General features: G+C 45.6%; 2 protein-coding genes across 2 annotated transcripts in view; one reads left to right on the top strand and one right to left on the bottom strand.

Moving 5' to 3' along the window:
* Positions 1–9,155: 9,155 nt before the first annotated feature.
* On the bottom strand, positions 9,156–10,514 carry c2cd4a (C2 calcium dependent domain containing 4A). Its single transcript, XM_076140185.1, has one exon. It carries the CDS (start codon positions 10,500–10,502, stop codon positions 9,156–9,158), a length of 1,347 nt encoding a protein of 448 aa, XP_075996300.1. The 5' UTR covers positions 10,503–10,514.
* A 3,337-nt stretch (positions 10,515–13,851) lies between these two features.
* Positions 13,852–18,176, top strand: part of tln2b (talin 2b) — a 66,980-nt gene continuing 62,655 nt past the window's right edge. Inside the window, exon 1 of the mRNA XM_076140660.1 lies at positions 13,852–13,935. The gene's annotated coding sequence lies outside the window, so the exon portion shown is untranslated. The remainder of the gene's footprint in view (positions 13,936–18,176) is intronic.

The following is an 18,176-nucleotide window of genomic DNA, read 5'->3' as shown; positions in this document are numbered from 1 at the left end:
GACACGTCACTTTGCATCAGCTGCAGCCCTCCAAACCACATCATCTGCAAGTGAGGAGAACGAGACCACTCCACAGGGAGAGGACAGTTAGAGAGAAGAAGGAAGACGAGAGAGGAGGGAAGAAAGGACAATAAAGAGGGAGAGGAGAGGAGAGAAGGGGAGGAGTGGAGAGGAGAGGAGAAGGAGAAGGAGAAGGAGAGGAGAGACTTTAAGAAGCATTTTAGTGTCGTCTTAGATTATAGATTAGATCTTAGCCATAATTATTGCATGTCAGTGTATTATGACTTCACACTGCAGGATAAGTGCTTCATTTAAATTTGTCATGTGAATAATGTAACTCACCGAGCGCTCGTGTACTGCAGATGAGTGTGTGTGTGTGTGTTGGAAGGGAGAGGGGGGGGGGGGATAACACACACAGGCACTTCTAGTCTACAAAAAGCCAAACTACACACACACATTCTCATCTTTTATTTGTGTTGAAACAATACTAAGGTTAAAATATTTGTGAGTATTGCAGTTATTTATTCCACATACTGGTGATGTCGGTGTGTGTGTGTGTGTGTGTGTGTGTGTGTGTGTGTGCTGTACCAACTGTCAGCCAGTGTCTGGTGCTAAACGTCCCCGTGCTGAGCAGAGTCGGGGCTCTCTCTGCTGGACACTGCTAAACTTGCAGGACCTGTAATGTGTTCAGGGAGGAGAGGCACGGTGGCTTCCTGCTACGCTGGGCTCCACTCCATTCGAGATGTTATACGTTTGGATGCATATGGCCTCTTTCTCAAGGATACATCCCGACGGCCAAGGAGACTTGAGAAAAATTGAGTTCCACCAAAATAAACCTGTCTTCCAAGATGCATGTGCTCCAAGCCTAAATTGGCCTATTTAAAGGCATAACCATAGACAGCCTTTGAATAATATTGACTTGCAAAGTATGTGCAGGTCAAGGACATGGAGCAGGACCATGCTGCTTGGCACCAGAGTGATGGGGAAGTAAACAAGATACATTTAGGACTTGGTACATAGTAAAAAGTCAAAGTATTTCCCCTATTTTTTCCAGGTAATGAATGATTACATGGCTGGAATAAAAGAAACACGCTGCAGGGCGCACGGAAACATTCATCAGATCATTTACTGCATTTAAAATAGATAGAGATAAAGCATGACAATACATTTCTATTGCACTCTTGATCTATTTTGTGATTTCTTTTTAATAATGACCATAATTTCCTATGGAAGAGGGTAAAATACATTCATACTAATTATTTGATTTCATGTCATTGAATGTTTATTTTTTTTATTTGACTTACATAAAACAGCTAAAAACGTTTTTTTACATAATAAAATTGGAAATAGCACAATTTCAGCCTTTGCATCGTTGAGGAGAATCCTGTCCCTTCTGTTATATTTGCTGTGTTTTCCCATAAAGGAGCATTTTAAAAGCAATGTTTCTGTTTTATGAGCCTTATCATTTTATGCCCATAACACCACCGCTCCACTATTTATCCTATGCACACGCGGTATGTGCGAGCTGTCTGTCTGAATCATTGCTGTCTCGCTGCAAACCGCTCTGTACAGCTGAGCACACTATCCATATTCATGTGATTTTTGCCGGAAGGCATTGGTGTCTACTAAAAATAGCGCGGAGAGAGAAAGGGTCCCACACTGTGGATCCTAACATTCACCGGCTCAGCCCCTGTGATTGCCTGTAAACAAGTGTCTCTTTGCTGAGATCACATTCCCCCCCAGTAAACATTTGTGAGTAATTGCTGAGGGCAGAGAATGAAGAGATGTTGGAGGTGCAGGTTTTATAATTCAGCTTTTATTTACCTGCACATTTCATATCAGTAGAATCAGGGTTTATTCTTCTTTGTTGGTTTGTCTGCGTACCTGCTGCATGTTTGTGTGTTTGTATGTAGGATGTAGTGATATACATTTGTCCATTTGTAGACGTGTGTGTGTGTGTGTGATTGAGTGAGTTGTGTGTATACAAGTACATGATCAAATATTTAAAATGAGGATCTGAGGAAACATTGTGCACAAACATGGAAATGGTGTGAAGTAAAAGAGGAATTTACATTTCAGAGTCTGGTCACGTGTCTCAACCCTGTCAATGACAGGACGAGTTTGTTTCATGTTGAATTTCAGCCGGATTGCCAGTAGATGGCAGCGAGGGAGCAGCGAGCTCATCAACACTCTGCTGCCGCTCACACAAGCTTCAAGTGTAGAGCTACTTCACTTATTGGAAACTCAACAATTGCATCATCTGAAATGCCAGATTTGATTGAGGAGATGAGGAGATGAGGTCATCAGGCGGCGATCCAGGGTAGATGAGTTTGTGTTCCGCACCTCTTCATCACGTCTTCACTGATGCTTCTGAACAACAGGCCCTCGTGCGTCATGTTATCTCGGCTCTTGACACCATTGTGATGCTAATACAGGTTGTAGGTTCCTTTGGTGGAAAGTTCTGAGCTAAATTAGGAGGTTCTTTGCTATTCTGAGACGAATACTACACAAGCAGGGTTTTCTTCATCCTAATGGCCCCAGATGTATGCACGGGCAGCCTAATGTGCCAAAGATGCAGGTCATTTCCTGGCCGCGGCGCCCGGGGCCCTGCTTGTATTTCACACACATGAAAACCGGACATGGAAACTGTGACAACGCGTCTGTGAGCCTGAGAGAATAACGAGGCTGCTGTATGTGTGTGTGTGTGTGTGTGTGTGTGTGTGGGTGTGTTAAGTTCACTCCTGTTTCATTCAGGATTCAAAAAAGCAAATACAAGCAGGTTATTGATAAAGAGCTCTTAGATTAAGCTCCACATTCACAAACTCTACATTGTATCCTCCTGATTGAATGGCCTATATGGGACATCACCTGCTCTTTTGTGTTGTTGTGCGCTTGTTTGAAGGACCAAGGCCATCTGCTGTCCACAGCTTTCAGTCTTAAACCATAAAAGTGTCTCTCACCTTTGGCCGTATCAGAAATCAATGCTGTTCTGTTGCTTTAATTCTGCCTGTCGTGGTTTGGACTGATTGTGTGGCACCGATGCAGCTGTGTGTGTGTGTTTGCTCGTTGGGTCATGCGGTCGTAGCACAGTTTGGAGACACACACTGTAGGAGAAACTATGGAAGTGAGCGTTTAACATCTTAATTATGAAACAGATTCCCCTCCACAGGTTTCCCAGGTGACGGAGCTCTGCGGTGAGATATCATTGCCTCGCGTTCGGCTCCTTTAACTCCACAATGTGTGTGTAAGTTTACAAATTAGCTCAATATTTTTATCACACCTTGAAGCCTCTGGCAGACAAGAGTGCAGATACAGTTCTGTGTATGAAAACAGAACACACACCGACTCTCTCACTCACTCTCACACACACACACACACACACACACACACACACACACACACACACACACACACAGGCATACCCCCGCTGAGATCTGCGCTTTAGTGGCTCATCGGAACTCACTGAATGACTTTCCTACTCCAGGTAGTCAGAATATTAGAGACACTACAATCAAGTGCAGCACCTCTGTGGGCGAGAGAGAGAATATTGAAGTCGGACAAATTTACTGCTGTGGCAGATTGATTTGGCCTCACACGCACGCTCGCCGAGACAAATTGTAAATCAGTGATGACGATGGTGGAATTTCACCGCAGAAATCAGGATGTCTTTTATGACACACACACACACACACACACACACACACACACACACACACACACACACACACACACACACACACACACACACACACTGGACGCTGGACAGATCCCAAGTCTATCCTCGATGCCTCTCAAAACACAATATGCCCGTACGTCACGGAGGCGGCCTCGGAGATGATAAACCGACTCGCCTTCATCATTTTCCCATCCTGTTCCCATCGACATCAAACACAACTCCGACTCAGACTATGTAGAATTATGGGGCTCTCACTGTTCTAACAGCGCTTATCAATCTGAGGAGGTGATAAATAGCGGCTCACAGGAAGTCATAAAGTCACATTCACATCGTGTCAAAATACTGCAGGGGTGAGTCGGTGAGGTTTAGTCTGAAACGCAGCACTAATGTCGTCTCAGTCCTGCGGGATAGGAAGACGCTTCTGTGATTTTGTGGTGAAGATTGAAGATGCATGACAGCTGACAAACATTTAAGCCATTTTAGGCAATTTACTTATTCGTTTGCCAACCCAACATGAAGTCTTTGCCCGTGTTTCCATCCACTTTAGAGCTGAAAACACAATCGGAGCCGTAGTTTGGGTACAGAGAGTAAAGTGGAGTATTTCATTGTTTCAAAAGCTGCCAGTCTCAAATAAGAATATCGATCCAGGCGTGTTGCTCTGAAGGCATTTCAACACACCAGAGTTTATTCCGCGTCGCCGGTATGAAATATATTCCTTCTGCCACAGAGTCGGAGAAGATTTATGACCCGTTTCACAAAGAACGACTCTATTTCCCCTCAACCGAATAACCACGGCAACGCTCTCTCCTTTCCCCTCTCGCAGCTTCAAATCGACAAAGTTGTATTTTCAGCTTCATTTATCTCTATTCATCTTATTTACTATTCTATCCTGATATCATTTCTGTGCTTGGTGTTGAATCTCTCTCTAAGGCAGGCGGCCATCTTGTTGTTTGGACCCTCTTGTGTATTTTGTTGATCATTAAGCCAAATAGATGGAGCAAAGCAGGAAAGACTTTGAATAATAAGGAAATGAAGTGTTATCAAAAGGACCCGCAGGCTTTATTAAAGCTTTGTGTGGCGTTTATCTCAGAGGAACAAACGGCGGCTTACATCTGTGTCATCGCTGCAAACGTCTCAAATGTAAAAACAATAATTACACATGAGGCACATCGGGGCTCGGCTCAGCCTAAGGTGGTGGAACACACACACGGAACCGCATGACGCTGCACTTCGCCGTGCCAGTGTGTGTGTGTGTGAGCCGCTCGCCCTGTAGACCAAATTGGCAAACACGGATCCATCACCTGGCGTCCATGTTGACACACACACACACACACACACACACACACACACACACACACGCAGAGTGAAGTAAGTTTGTGGCTCGGGGCTATTTGTTATCTATCGTCCCTGCTGGATTCTATTTGCATCCCTATTATGAATCCTATGACGCTTTATGTTTGCACCAGGTTGAATTGATTTTTCCAAACTAGGGATTACGCAACACGGTGGCTACGGTCTCACCTATAACGGCTTTGTCCGTTATGCTACACTGAAGGTGATCAAAGTCCACTCACAGAGCCATAAATTACCATATGCATGCTGCTCGGGGGTTGAGCTGAATGAAGCCTTCATGCACTTAAACCTGGCCAATCAGGAGAGGCTGCTCTTCTTCTTCTCCTCCACTTTTAAGACACGACTGTCCCCTGAATTCTTAATTAAGATATTCTGAATTATTTCTGTCTTTTCCCCGGTTTGGTAGAATGAAAACACACAAGTAAACGAGCGATACAGCAGAAGATCCCAAATCTCTCTCTCTCTCTCTCTCTCTCTCTCTCTCCCTCTCTCTCTCTCTCCCTCTCCCTCTCCCTCTCTCTCTCTCTCTCTCTCTCTCTCTCTCTCTCTCTCTCTCTCTCTCTCTCTCTACACACACACACATATGAACAATCGGCTCCACCGTCCCCAAACTTTCACAAAAATCTTTCAAAGTCAAGGACGAGCAAAGTCAAGCAAATCAGGCCTGTGAAGCCCCTCTGTGGTTTGGAGGTTGGGCTGTGGAAGTGGATCATGGTAAGTAGGACAGTTAAAATGACACAGACAGGCCTAGATGTGTCTCATTGCCTCTGCCTCCCTGGGAACCTGATCAAGCACCAGATTATATGGGGACTCAAAGGGGAGGGAACATATTGGCACTGTGTGTGTGTGTGTGTGTGTGTCGGACGCATGTTTAAGAAGCAAATTGTTGTCGACTTTTAAAGCACAACAGACATTTAAAGTCCCTGCTGGTCTGAGTTCGCAGTTTGTAGTTTATCTGTCACTTTTTCGTGTTGCCAGCGTTTTTCAATTGGCCTTGACAAAATAAAATAAAATAAGAATAAGAATCACTTTCTGCATGTGTTCTTTCAGATCTCTCGACAGCTCGGGATGCAGGCGTCGGTGCGACTGAGCTTCAGATGCATCCCAATCAAACGGGCGCAGGGGGGACGGCGTCTATCAACTGTGTCGAAATAAAAGCATCTCGCACATGAAAGGCAGGATCTCCATGGTTTCCCCGGGAGCTGGGCCTCGTTGCCATGGGAGTGGAAGGTGCTATTTGGAAGAGGAAAATCACAGAGAGAGAGTGAGTGAGAGAGAGAGACAGAGAGAGCAGCCGGAAGACGGGATCATCTTTCCCACCACCTGATTGTACATACAAGCAGATCATCTGACGTCGATTCAAACAACATGTAGAAGAAGTTTATTGGTTTATTATGTACAAATTAGAAGCATCGATCAGAGAGGTCACTGAGGTCAAACAATCCTTATACATTACTGATTCCCCGAAGCCAGGGAGAGGGAGAGAGAGAGAGAGAGAGAGAGAGAGAGAGAGAGAGAGAGAGAGAGAGAGAGAGAGAGAGAGAGAGAGAGAGAGAGAGAGAGAGAGAGAGAGAGAGAGAGAATCTATCATCATATCAAACGCAAATAATCTTATCAAAGCTGCTGAACATGAAAAACAAATTTCATTCGTTTTCACAATGTGTTTGTTTAATTAAACGCCGCAGACTCCAGTGAGCTGAGAGCCTGTGTGTGTGTGTGTGTGTGGGCGTGTTAGAGAAGGAGAGATTGGAGGTCTATAGCCTTATCTTACCTCGCACAGAGTATTGACGGAGTAAGAATTCATATATCATCATCATATATCCTGTTTGTTACATCCGCTAATGTGGAATCAATCTGCACAGTCAAGCCAGCCTTCAGCCTGTGTGTGTGTGTGAGAGACGTTACACAGGTTCACTGAGGGCATCACCGCTGAGATGGTGGAATCATTTGGACCGTGAGAACATTCAGCTTTAGACCTCAGGCTTTATTTCAGGGGAAAGAGAGAAGGAAAGGAAAGAATTCCTCCTCCTATAGTTGAAGAGATCACCATGTTGATCTCACAACATGGTGACGCCGAAAGGCCTCTGGAACATCAGGAACAATGTAGAACACGAGCTACTGGAGTTCTTCCTGTCAGAATGTATGTTCTATATCTCTTGGCAGCGCTATAGGAGCCTGGTAAAACACAAAGCCAGATAAGGAAACGGGCCTGAATGGACTCACTTATGTAGGAAGCTCTCAAACCAGATGAACGAGATAAGGGCGGAGGAAGGGAGGCAGGTTTGCATTTGGTGGAATGAAAACATTTCTTTCCATTTTGGTAGAAAGTGCAGCTGCTACAGAAGCTTAGGGACCCGGACCAAAAGGCTTGTTTGGACCTATTTCAGCTCAGGACTCGGCTGGATACACACGCACATTACAAACACACCAGATTGCTGCACTCTGTAAATCAATGCAGTTATGTGGCCATTAAGTAAATTAGCAGTACAGCGTCCAACTCCGACGTCTACATGAGAGTAGCGGCCCTCATCAGCAGGAAAACATGAATCCTGATGTAAAGTGTTTCCCTGTCCGAACCCTTTATTGGCCATATAAGCTACACTACAGCAACATCACAGTTAACCTGCTCCCCCCTGGCAATTACACACAAAATACTTCAATAACATGAAACAAAAGCTCTATAAAAGTCATTGTAGGTTTGTACTTAATGCACAGCGCGCCGGGGTCAAGCCCCTAATGTCGCTGTAACCGCCTCGCTCCATAAAACCAGCTCCTCTACCTCTGCCAATGAAGATAAATTGGAGGAAATCCCACCGAATCCTATCAGTGGATGACCGGCCAGGGGGAGCCACAGGTAATTCCCGTTTATTACAGAAGCATTTCACAGCTGAGTCAACACAATGCACAAGTGTCTGACGGTATCGGCGCCCTCGCAGGAGCTGGATAGAGATCCTGCGAGGGGGCCGCTATTGTGGAAGGAGACGTAGGCTGTCTGTGGGGGATGTTTGTCGGTTTCCCTTTGTCAGAATCGACACGCGTCCATAAATTACACACAGGCGCAAAAGCCCACGCGTTAGCCCATGTACTGAAACACAGAAGCCTTATTTCCATCAAAACAATCGGGAGCGGATTGCCGGTTATTGTGACGTTTGAAAGTGAAAGTGGATCAGGGTCTATATTTATCCAAAGCCTTTACACACTGACACAATGCCGAGTGTAAAATCTGGTTAAATATTTGCATTTTCTAGCGTGTTATTAGGATTTCAGCAGAGAGAAGCTGCCGGGTACATAGGCGGTGTGTATTTGTGAACGCTCCACAGCTCTCCACGTGATCCTCTCAGGCCGCCGCCGCTGCCGTCGTGGTGAAACCTATTAATCTTTAACTCGGAGCTAAAGTGGCAGCAGATGCTTTTAAGGCCGATCTTTGTTGCTGAGAGCGGCCGGGTCGTAGCCTGAGGTCTGTAACGTACGTCAAGAGCTTCCACTCTGCTCAGCTGGGCAAACACCAGCAATGTTGGCCTTAGTCTTGATCTTACACATCATAAAAAGTGTGTGTGGCCTTGAAGTTGGCTGAAAAAAGCTGACATATGGATTTTTTTATGGATTCAACTGAGCAATCTATTCTAACATGAATCACATTCACATGGCTAAATGTGTTTATATTATATATATATATATACTGTAGATATATTTAGTATTGTCTTTTTACAGTGGCTTAAAATATTTCCAATCTGAGGTCTTGACGTTTTTGATTGATAGTTTAGGTTTCTACAGTTTTGAGTTCTTCATATCTGTCTTGTTATGCAGTGGTGCAAACTCCCAGCCCAGGTTTCAAGTTCCTAATGTTTCTAACATGTTTAATCAGGGTAAAGGTCAGGAGGGGACCAGCAGCCGTGGGGTTAATAATGAGCCACGTTAACACAGCGAGCTGCTGCAGAGTGAAACACAAATCTCTGAGTGTTTCTGTGAAATCAACACAACGTGAGTGATGTTCTAATGTGTCTACAAAGGCATTGAAGTCAAACCAAGCACAGTTGCTTTTCTCTTGTTTAATTGGTATAAAATCGTTTATTACAATATAAAAATGAAAATAAATATAAATAGATGATTAAGGAAGTACTCAGGTTTATAATGTCACAATGCTGGAAAGAGGCAAATCACAGACACCCAGCAGGTAGTCTCGTTTCAGGGTTGACATTTTGTTCACCACTTTAAACCGGAGCGACCTTTGACCCAGGTCGTCCTCGGAGATGGCATCAAAAAAGAAATCCTCGTTGAAGATGGGGTTGCGGCTCTTTCTGATGACGGTGCTGCGTTGCTTCTGGACCTTCCCTGGAATCAGAGAGAGGCTGACGCTGCAGTTGATGATCTTGGGGTCTACAGAGAGGGAGTAGAGACCTTCCACGCTGATCAGGCGGACCCGCAGTCTCTGGTTGTCGGGACAGTACTCGGCACAGAGTCGCAGGCTGCCGTCTTTCCCTATGGGTACCATTCTCTCCTTCATCACCCTCTCTTTGTGCAAAGTCAAGTCCATGGCGAAGATGGTGGGCGGTGACAGGCTGTAACTGCTGGGCAGAGCACCTACCATAGTATCCGACGCCCTCCTCATCACATTGGGGCTGTTGTCTGTGGAGCTTCCCTCGTCAGTGGACAGGGAGTTGTTCCTGGAGACCATCGCCTTCCTTATGTTCCTCGACAAGAGCAGCTCGTGGCTTAGTGCTTTGAAAAGGGAAGACTTGGCGGGACACCTGGTCAGCAGTGGCGAGCTGTAGGGAGACGACTCTGTGGAGGAAGTGGTGTCGCTGTCCAGCGCGCCCTGCAGGTAGAGGGAGTGGCTTCTCGGGGAGAGTCTGGAGGTGAGGCTGCTCAGGCTGAAGGAGGAAGGGGAGGAGGAGGGCGAAGGGGCGGGAGAGGATCTGGGGCTCATGCTGGAGCTGCTCCTCGGCATGAGCAGGGGATAGTAGCCCGGTTCGGCGTGGAAGAGCGACTCCTTCCTCCTGGTGTGAGGGCTCTCCAGTAAGGTGCAAAACCCGTAAGAAGTCTGAGTCTTGGCCAGATGGGGAATGGACAGAGCGGCCTGGCTGTGGGGATCCGCATTGGTAGTCTCCTCATCGCTGTAGCCGTCGTAGGGGCTCTCATCCACGCTCTCCACCTGGATGATGTGCGGGCAGAAGGGCTCATACTGCAACGCTTCTGCCTCGGGGCTTTCCCTGGCACAGGGCGACACCCTGATGATGGGCATAGCTCGGCTCTGCTCGCTCTTCCTGGTCTCCGGCAGGGACGAGATTCTCGGAGGGATGCAGAACTCCGGGATGTTGTCCGGTGTGATGATGTTAGGACTGAGAGGGATCAGTTTGCTTTTCTCAGCCTTTTCTCCAAACATGATGTCGCCCATTTTAAAGCACAATTCTGCTGACGGGACAGGAAGGCTGGATCTTTCCACTGACACACGAATCTTCTCCACCACCCACATGGGACCAGTCAGAAATGTGGGTAACACTGTCAAGACAAAAGGATACTGTATTATTCATGCAACTACATGCTCAACAATACAGAAACTACTGTAAAACATCAAACAATTAACAATGTATGAAGTGATTTTACCTGATTTTAAAGGTGCAGGTAATCCACAATGTAGTCCAGGACAGGATAGGATCGTCCAGCTGATGGATCTGGCTCAGGGGTCCGGACGTTGGTTACAAATCTCTCCTGGGAGCAGCGTGTTCCTCTAATCAAGTCCAGCCCATCTGTGGCCGCCTGAGAGACGCAGGCAGTTTAAATAAAGGAGGAAAGCAACACACGCCCCCCCACTCGCCTTAACAGGATCCTCCCTCTTTCCTTGGCCACTTGTCTCCATGGAAATGTCCAAACCACAACAAAGCCCAATGCCCTGTAGTAGCCACATGTTCTATTCCGCAAGATAAGTGTACTACTTTGTATTATGAAACAAATTAGCACTTCAAACTAATGTGTTTATTTTTCCAGGTATTTAAATGAGACGGTGTGTCTAACCTTGATCCTGGAACAGCTGCAAGGTGATCTGATAAGATTAGACAGCGGAACAGCTTTAGAAAATTTGAGCAGCCGTTGACCTTTAGGTTGAAAATTCTGTGTCAATTGGCAGCTTCAGCAGCTTCAGCAGCTTCAGCAGCTTCCCTAACTTTAAGCGATAATCTCCCGCCAAATTACACAAACACTGTTTACCCACCCGCTCCAGTCCCTGTGTTATTGTGGGTAGATGTGCCATCCGCCGCCACGTAGTCAAACTGTGACTATGTGTCTATGATTATCCCTATTAAATGTCCAATACACCTTATATACTGTATGTACATCTCTTTCCAGCTATTTATTGATGATGTATGTCATTTATGTTGAGTGAAACTTTATTACCAAGATGCTCAAACACTGTGCAGGAGTTATTTGATTTTACCCACGTCCCTCTAATGCAGCCTTGCATCATTTTGAGAGGAACATTAATAACATTCTGTGTGTTTGAGCAAGTGGTTGGCCACATTAAAATGAATGTAGATTTGAGTGGATGGACCCATCAAAATATCCAGAGATTTGCTGTTAAAGGCTTATTTACTACCACAACTACTGCAGTAATGATGAGTGGGAGTGAAATATGATTGTGCAGTAAAGATATCTGTCATTTGCATCACTTAGCTTTGCGCTTCTGCTATAAAAAGAGAGTTTGTCACACTTGCAGTTACATTTAGCTCTGTATGAATTCATTTAGAATCTGAATATCTCTCTTTGCTTGTGTCATCCTGATGTATATAGAGTATCAGCAGCTAACTTGAGAGGTGTGTCGGGTCCTCTACCATAACTGCACCGGCACTGAAGGACACGTTACTTAATCTGAGACCAAAATGTCAACATCCGCACCAAGAGAACAGCAGTTTGATGATAACTACAGGCAGGTAAGGTCACACTACTTCTTTTACAACATTATATCAGTGCTTCCCTCTTGTGGTGGCACAGGTGGCATCAGCTGGGTTAGTGTCACCTCATTGCATGATGGGAAACTGGCCTGCAGTCAAACTTACTGGAGGCTGTTTGCAAAGACAAAACTGAACACAGTGAAGAAGCTTTATTAGTTTTTATGCAGCACGTTTGTGGAGGAAGCTTCCAGATGAACTGAGTTCCGCTGAAACTGAAAGTTTGTATTAAATCTGGGAGGATTTAGCTGCCGCACTGCAAATGCACCATAAGGTTTTATTCTTCTATTTAAAAAAAACCTTAAAGCGTGCTGTTTTATTCTCTTTAATACTCTGGACTTTTACATGATACTTTCTTTTATATCCTGTTTTAACGTCTTTAAAGGGTTTTGTTTTAATCGTCTCTATGTGAAGCATGTTGAATTATCTTCTGAGAGGTTCTACACTTATAAACCTGCCTGGTTTGTCTCACAGCTCAGCAGTGCGTCTGTATATTTGAGACGTTGCTGCTGAAGTACGGCCACGTTAACATTTTGCTCCGTGGGGTTTTCAGTTTAAAATGGTGGTCAGAGATCCCGATGGAGGAGCTCTGTGCAGGGTTCAAGGTTCAAGTGGAGCCACTTGGTTGCACCAGATGCTGAGACACAGGATGATGTCATAGCCATAAGGGTACCTGGAAAAGAACAACCAGGGGAGAACTTCTTAGAAATGTTTTTTGCCGAAATGTTCAGGTCACATGATGCGTTCAAGTGCAACAGCCACCAGACACATCAAGGTCTGCTGATGGAATTAATAAACGAGGAACTATAGAACACACACACACACACACACACACACACACACACACACACACACACACACACACACACACACACACACACACACACAGAGACACAGACACAGACACACACACACACGCACACACGCACACGTACACACTGCATATGCCCCCTGGGTGTGTATGTGTGTATATGTATAACAGTTTGCTCTCTGTGCTTATGTACAGTGTGTGTGAGAACCGTAAAAGCAGAAAATATGAATAATACCGTTTAGTGTGATTGATCCAGCAGAGTCTGTAAATATGTTACAACTCAATCAATGCCTCAAAGTATTTTTAAACATAAATTCATACCAAAAGACAGAACTTATCATCTATTTATGAGTTAATATGGATTATTAAACCTTAGGGTGATGAAACATGAAGCAGGTTGTTTGTTCCTGTGACCATGAGAGGGCAGTGTGTGTTTAGGAAACGCTACAGTAGTGTAGTAGCGTCCACTTTAGACTATCCACTGATCCCAGATGATCATCTGACTGATACACCAAATATACTCTCTGACATTTAATACCTTTATTACATCATTTATGGGAAATATGGAATTCTGATGCATTTCCCACTAATGGATCATTTTGCGGACTTACTGATAAAGCCACTTGCCGCCATTGATCTTGCGTGAGAGGGACGCGGACTGACCTAAACTCACACGCACACACACACACACCCACGCACACACATTACCCATCCTGCTCCACGACTACATTAACGTGAGGCCTCTTAGTAACGCAGGCAGCAGCACATTAACCGATACCGAGTGTGGATTAATAATGTTTATCCCTTAAATCTATCAATCCTCATCTGGCTGCATCTACATATCACAAATCGTGTGTGTGTGTGTGTGTATGTGTGTGTATGTGTGTGAATTTGTGTGTGTGTGTGTGTGACGCTGCTGCCTCCTCTCGGGCGCATAGATTGTGTGTGCGTGTGTGTGTGTATGAGTGTGTGTGTGTGTGCGCTTTTCCCCCCTCTTCTTCTTCTTCTTCTTCTTCTCCCATCTCCCCGCTGTACGGTAACGAGGAGGGGCTTGATGCCGCGGAGGAGGCAGGCAGAGCCGGACCGCGCTCGGTGTGTGTCGCCCTAACCTACATCACACACACTTACATGTACTAAGGAGTGACAGACATCAGGTAGGATTCTGGCTTCATGTAATTTGTGTGTGTGTGTGTGTGTGTGTGTGTGTGTGTGTTTGTGTATGTGTGTGTGTGTGTGTGTGTGTGTGTATGTGTGTGTGAGTCCCTGATGTTCTTGGTGAAGGTGCCGAGCCTGCCTCCCTCCCAAAACAAGCGGGTTCCTCCACAGACGCTCTCGGTGTGTTTGGTTCGGTAGAAGCGCTTCAAACTGCCGGATCTCGGTATTTGCGTTGCGGCGTCGCTCCACTTCGCCGCATCCGTGAGGTTTTTTTATTCGGGATCGTTTAATGATCGCGACTCGGGCTTCGCTCCACCCGGCGCGATGTCAGCGCGACTGATGTTCTTGACATTGACAGATCAGGAGGTAACGGAGATGAACGTTCGATTGAGCGGCGTGTGTTGGTGATGTTGCGTGTTAAATACGTGGGTAGTGTCGGGGGAACGGGGCGGATAACGCGGTGCATCCACGCTGCCCTCCAACTTGGATTTGACCTGAATCCGGATCTGGAGCACCAAAGCTGACATCTGGTGTAAGTACAGTAGATATGAACCGGATCTGCACGCAAACTGGCTCCTCATGGTCAGTTTGGTCAAGTTTGAGAGGGGCAGCTGAAGCGTCTAAGCCCCCGTGATGTTTTGCTGCTTCGCTTCATGGCTCTGCAGCTTCATGGAGCTTAGGAGAGGTCATCAGTCAGGGGTTCGGCGACGTTCTCCCCTGAAGGATGCTCCGGCTCCCCTCCTCGCCGCCCCGCCGCCTCTTCTAGATCCTTATAGTTTTTTCCACGCCGCACTTGTGAGCAGGAATTTAATGATCTGTGACATGTGGTCGTTTCACGCAGGTATACTGGGGCAGTAAATGTTTGCTCCAGGAGAATGGATGTGCGGTTCAGAGGGTTCACAGTAAAGCCACCTACTTATCTATTCCCATGGTTGGGTTTGGATTCATTACAGTTTGGTGGAACAAGTATGTGATTGTTGGGGGTTTGCTTCTTCCCGTCAGCCTCTCCTCACACTCTCATCTGCTTGGGAAGCTTCAGGCTGCTGGGGGCCACGTGCTTCACCCCACCCGCCCGTGTAGGAGCTCAACATCGCCCAGGGTCAATTCAAGGATACTGATCGCACGGAGGTGATACTGGAGACTGACATGTTAGATCTGTGTGCTGGACGGCGAAGGTCAAAATCAGTACGAGGGATCAGTGTGGATTTATGCAATGTGGTGCCGCTGCCCTTGGTGCGACTGGAAGGTGCTTCAGAGAAGAGTGTGTTATTCTTAGAGGCTTGTTTCAGGCGGCGTTGATGTAGAACGTGCAAGCAGTCCTCCATTTTACAGAACACAGAATGTGTGTTGGTGCATGACTAATGAATCTGGTGCATTTAGTTATTCACACAACAGTGTGATCGTGCTTCATATCAGAACAGAAGCTACACAGATTTCCGGTGCCTGACCTTTTAAAGTCACCATTGCATTTTCCAGCGTTTATCCCGGTCCGTGTCATGGCGGCAGCACGCTAAGCAATGTAGTCCAGATGTCCGTCTCCCTGACCACATTTATCCTAGACGTTCCCGGGGCAGATGGGATATTTAATCCCTCTGGCATATTCTGGGTCTGCCCCGTGGTCTCTTCCTATTCGGGTTCTTCCTGGACTTTCTCCCTTGGGTCCAAAGCGTCCAAAGGCGTCCCGATTAGATGCCCGAACCACGTCAGCTGGCTCTTTTCAATGTAAAGGAGCAGCAGTTCAGAGCTCCCTCCTCATGTGTCACTCTGTCCGTCAGGGTGAGTATCTGCCATCATGTTCTTTGGACCTCGTGACCGTAGGTAAGAGTTAGCACACAGATCAGTCGGTAAACTGAGAGCTTTGCCTTTAGGCTTTGCTCTCACATCACGACTACAGTGTGATACAGCATCTGCATCACTGCAGAAGACGCACCAGTCCACCTATCGATCTCTCGCTCCATCCTGCCCTCAATCATGAACAAGACCAACTTAATGGTAATGTGAAAGCTATTAATCATTCTGTGGTCAGAAAGCCTGAGAAATTAACATCTATGCTGATGTCGTGCTTTGGTCTTTGCCGAGTATCATGAATGATTTGTAACATTTTGTAACAACAGATTACATCTAGTGCGTTTTTCTGTGCTTTTAAGGGATATGTCGTCTTAAATGTTGGTGTGTTTTGAGAGAGGGTGAGCCATAGGAATGTATGTACGTTGCTGTTGGACTCTATAGGAGAGGATGAGGAGTAGAAGGGCAACATTTTCCATAAGATACAAACCTTAATTTATGATTATATAGTGCTGGAAAAGCTTTTAGTCATCAACATTTTTTCGTACATATAAATTGAGCTGTCACCTCAGAGATGAATGTATTTCTGTGTAGACTGGGCAGTTTTCTGTGCATGTCCTTGTGTTTTTGCATATGCTGCATGTAGAAACACTATGTGTGCATTCACATCTAATTTTGTGGCGATATGGAAGCAACATAAATGTAATCTCAGCCTGAGCCCGACTGCACCTGTTGGTCCAGAATATTAGCCCTTTGCTCGGCCAAGTTTAAATGAAGGCTTAGCAGAGGAAGCTTGCCAGTTCGTGGCACATCTGCCCCACACACTGCACAGGTTCTCACAGCAGAGTGCACAGATATAATTAGACACAGCTCCACCAATGTCACAAGCTCGCACGCATTCGCCAGTGGCAACTGATAAAGGCCAGGGCTCCATCAAACGAAACTATTCATAAGAGCCGGCGTGATAAAACACAGCGTTTAACATTATGTGTCACCATGTGGCAGCAGAAATGTGGATTTTTAGACCATTTAAAATGTGTCTCTGTCTAAATTGCTGATTGAACACATTAAACTCAGTTTACTGGTCTTGCTCAGCGTATGCAGTATACACAGGTATTTGTGTGTGTAGAGATGTGTGACATCATAGGGATGCTTCCTGGTGGTGTTGAAGACCGCACGTTTGAAAAACTAATTCCACATTTAGCAATCAAATGGATGAATGTATTAAAAAGGGCTCTGAGAGGCTTTAGTGTTCAATATTTGATAGTATGACAACAATCATGTGGCAGTCATAACCGTCAACTATTAAACACACAAGTCCTTTTAAGTGCTTTGCATTATGCCTGTTCCTCTTGTTGCCAGATAAAAGGACAGAACTCAAGTGATTCTGTATTACGCAACGCTATTTAAGGTATCTCTCTTTCTGACTCAATAGGAAATTTACAGAGACTCATAAGACTTCATAAGCCATCATAAAGTGCTTTTAGACCAAGAGTGGAAAGTGGAGTACTCACAAATATGTATAAATACAATACTCAACATCTGCAACCCAGTCAGACATGAGTAATCGCCAACTGCAGTTAATTTATAATAAAAACATCTCCTGCGCTGGGTTGAGTATGTTGATCCCCGCATGTCAGCAGAGAGAACAAACATATGTTAAAGATGAGGCCTGTTTCTGCACTTCCATGTCGGAGAGCGATTTTCCTCTCAGCTGTTGCAGTTGCTCCGTCATCAGGAATGCATTCCTGGTCGGAATTCCCCAGGAAATGTTGAGCTGGAGGGTGGGAAGCAAAGGTTTTAAGAGTCATGCGAGAGTGTGATTATTGAGCCATGTTTAATGCATGAGTGTGTAGGAGTTGGAAGGTAAAACACACCCCATGCAGAGACTGTGACCCAGCTTTATTGTGTCATGTTTGCCAGTGAAGTCGATCTCTTCCGTGTATTTTCTCATCCTTTTCCTTGTGATCGCAGCCCCCTTAGGGACTGGATCACCTCCAGCTCTGCTGCTGTAGAGCAAGAGGCAGATGTATGAGCTGACCCATAGCCTCACTCCTATTCTATGCACACTAATGTTTATTCATAATTTCCTCTATTCACCGCCAAAGATGTAGGTGACAATTACGCAATTACGGTACACTACACCACCTTCCTAAAGTGCTTGTTAACTGAAACTGAACTCTCTGGCAATATTTAAACAAAAACTGTAGTTTGTAATATGATTTCATTACCATTTTTGTGCTCAATGACTACATCTGTCCATTAAAGCAATACATGAATTATCAGTAAAACCACAAGTTGTTATTTTGCCAATGGGTTTGGTCAATCACACAAGCTGGGGTCTCTAATACTGTATAATCACATCATCATCATCACACACACACACACACACAGTGGGTGGAGGGGTGGTGTGTTGACTGTGGTCACTGGTCGCCATGTAAACTGACACAGCTTT

The sequence above is a fragment of the Genypterus blacodes genome, unplaced genomic scaffold (assembly GCF_046128005.1).
Source record: "Genypterus blacodes isolate CSIRO-AG114 ecotype Tasmania unplaced genomic scaffold, CSIRO-AGI_Gbla_v1 ptg000015l_1, whole genome shotgun sequence".
NCBI classification, from domain to species: Eukaryota; Metazoa; Chordata; class Actinopteri; order Ophidiiformes; family Ophidiidae; genus Genypterus; species Genypterus blacodes.
Note: the sequence above shows the minus strand (reverse complement) of the source record. Positions and strands in the feature narration are given on the sequence as shown.

What these genes read in the sequence shown, in the direction of transcription:
- c2cd4a (XM_076140185.1), bottom strand. Translation starts at nt 10,502, where the DNA reads ATGTGGGTGGTGGAGAAGATTCGTGTGTCAGTGGAAAGATCCAGCCTT.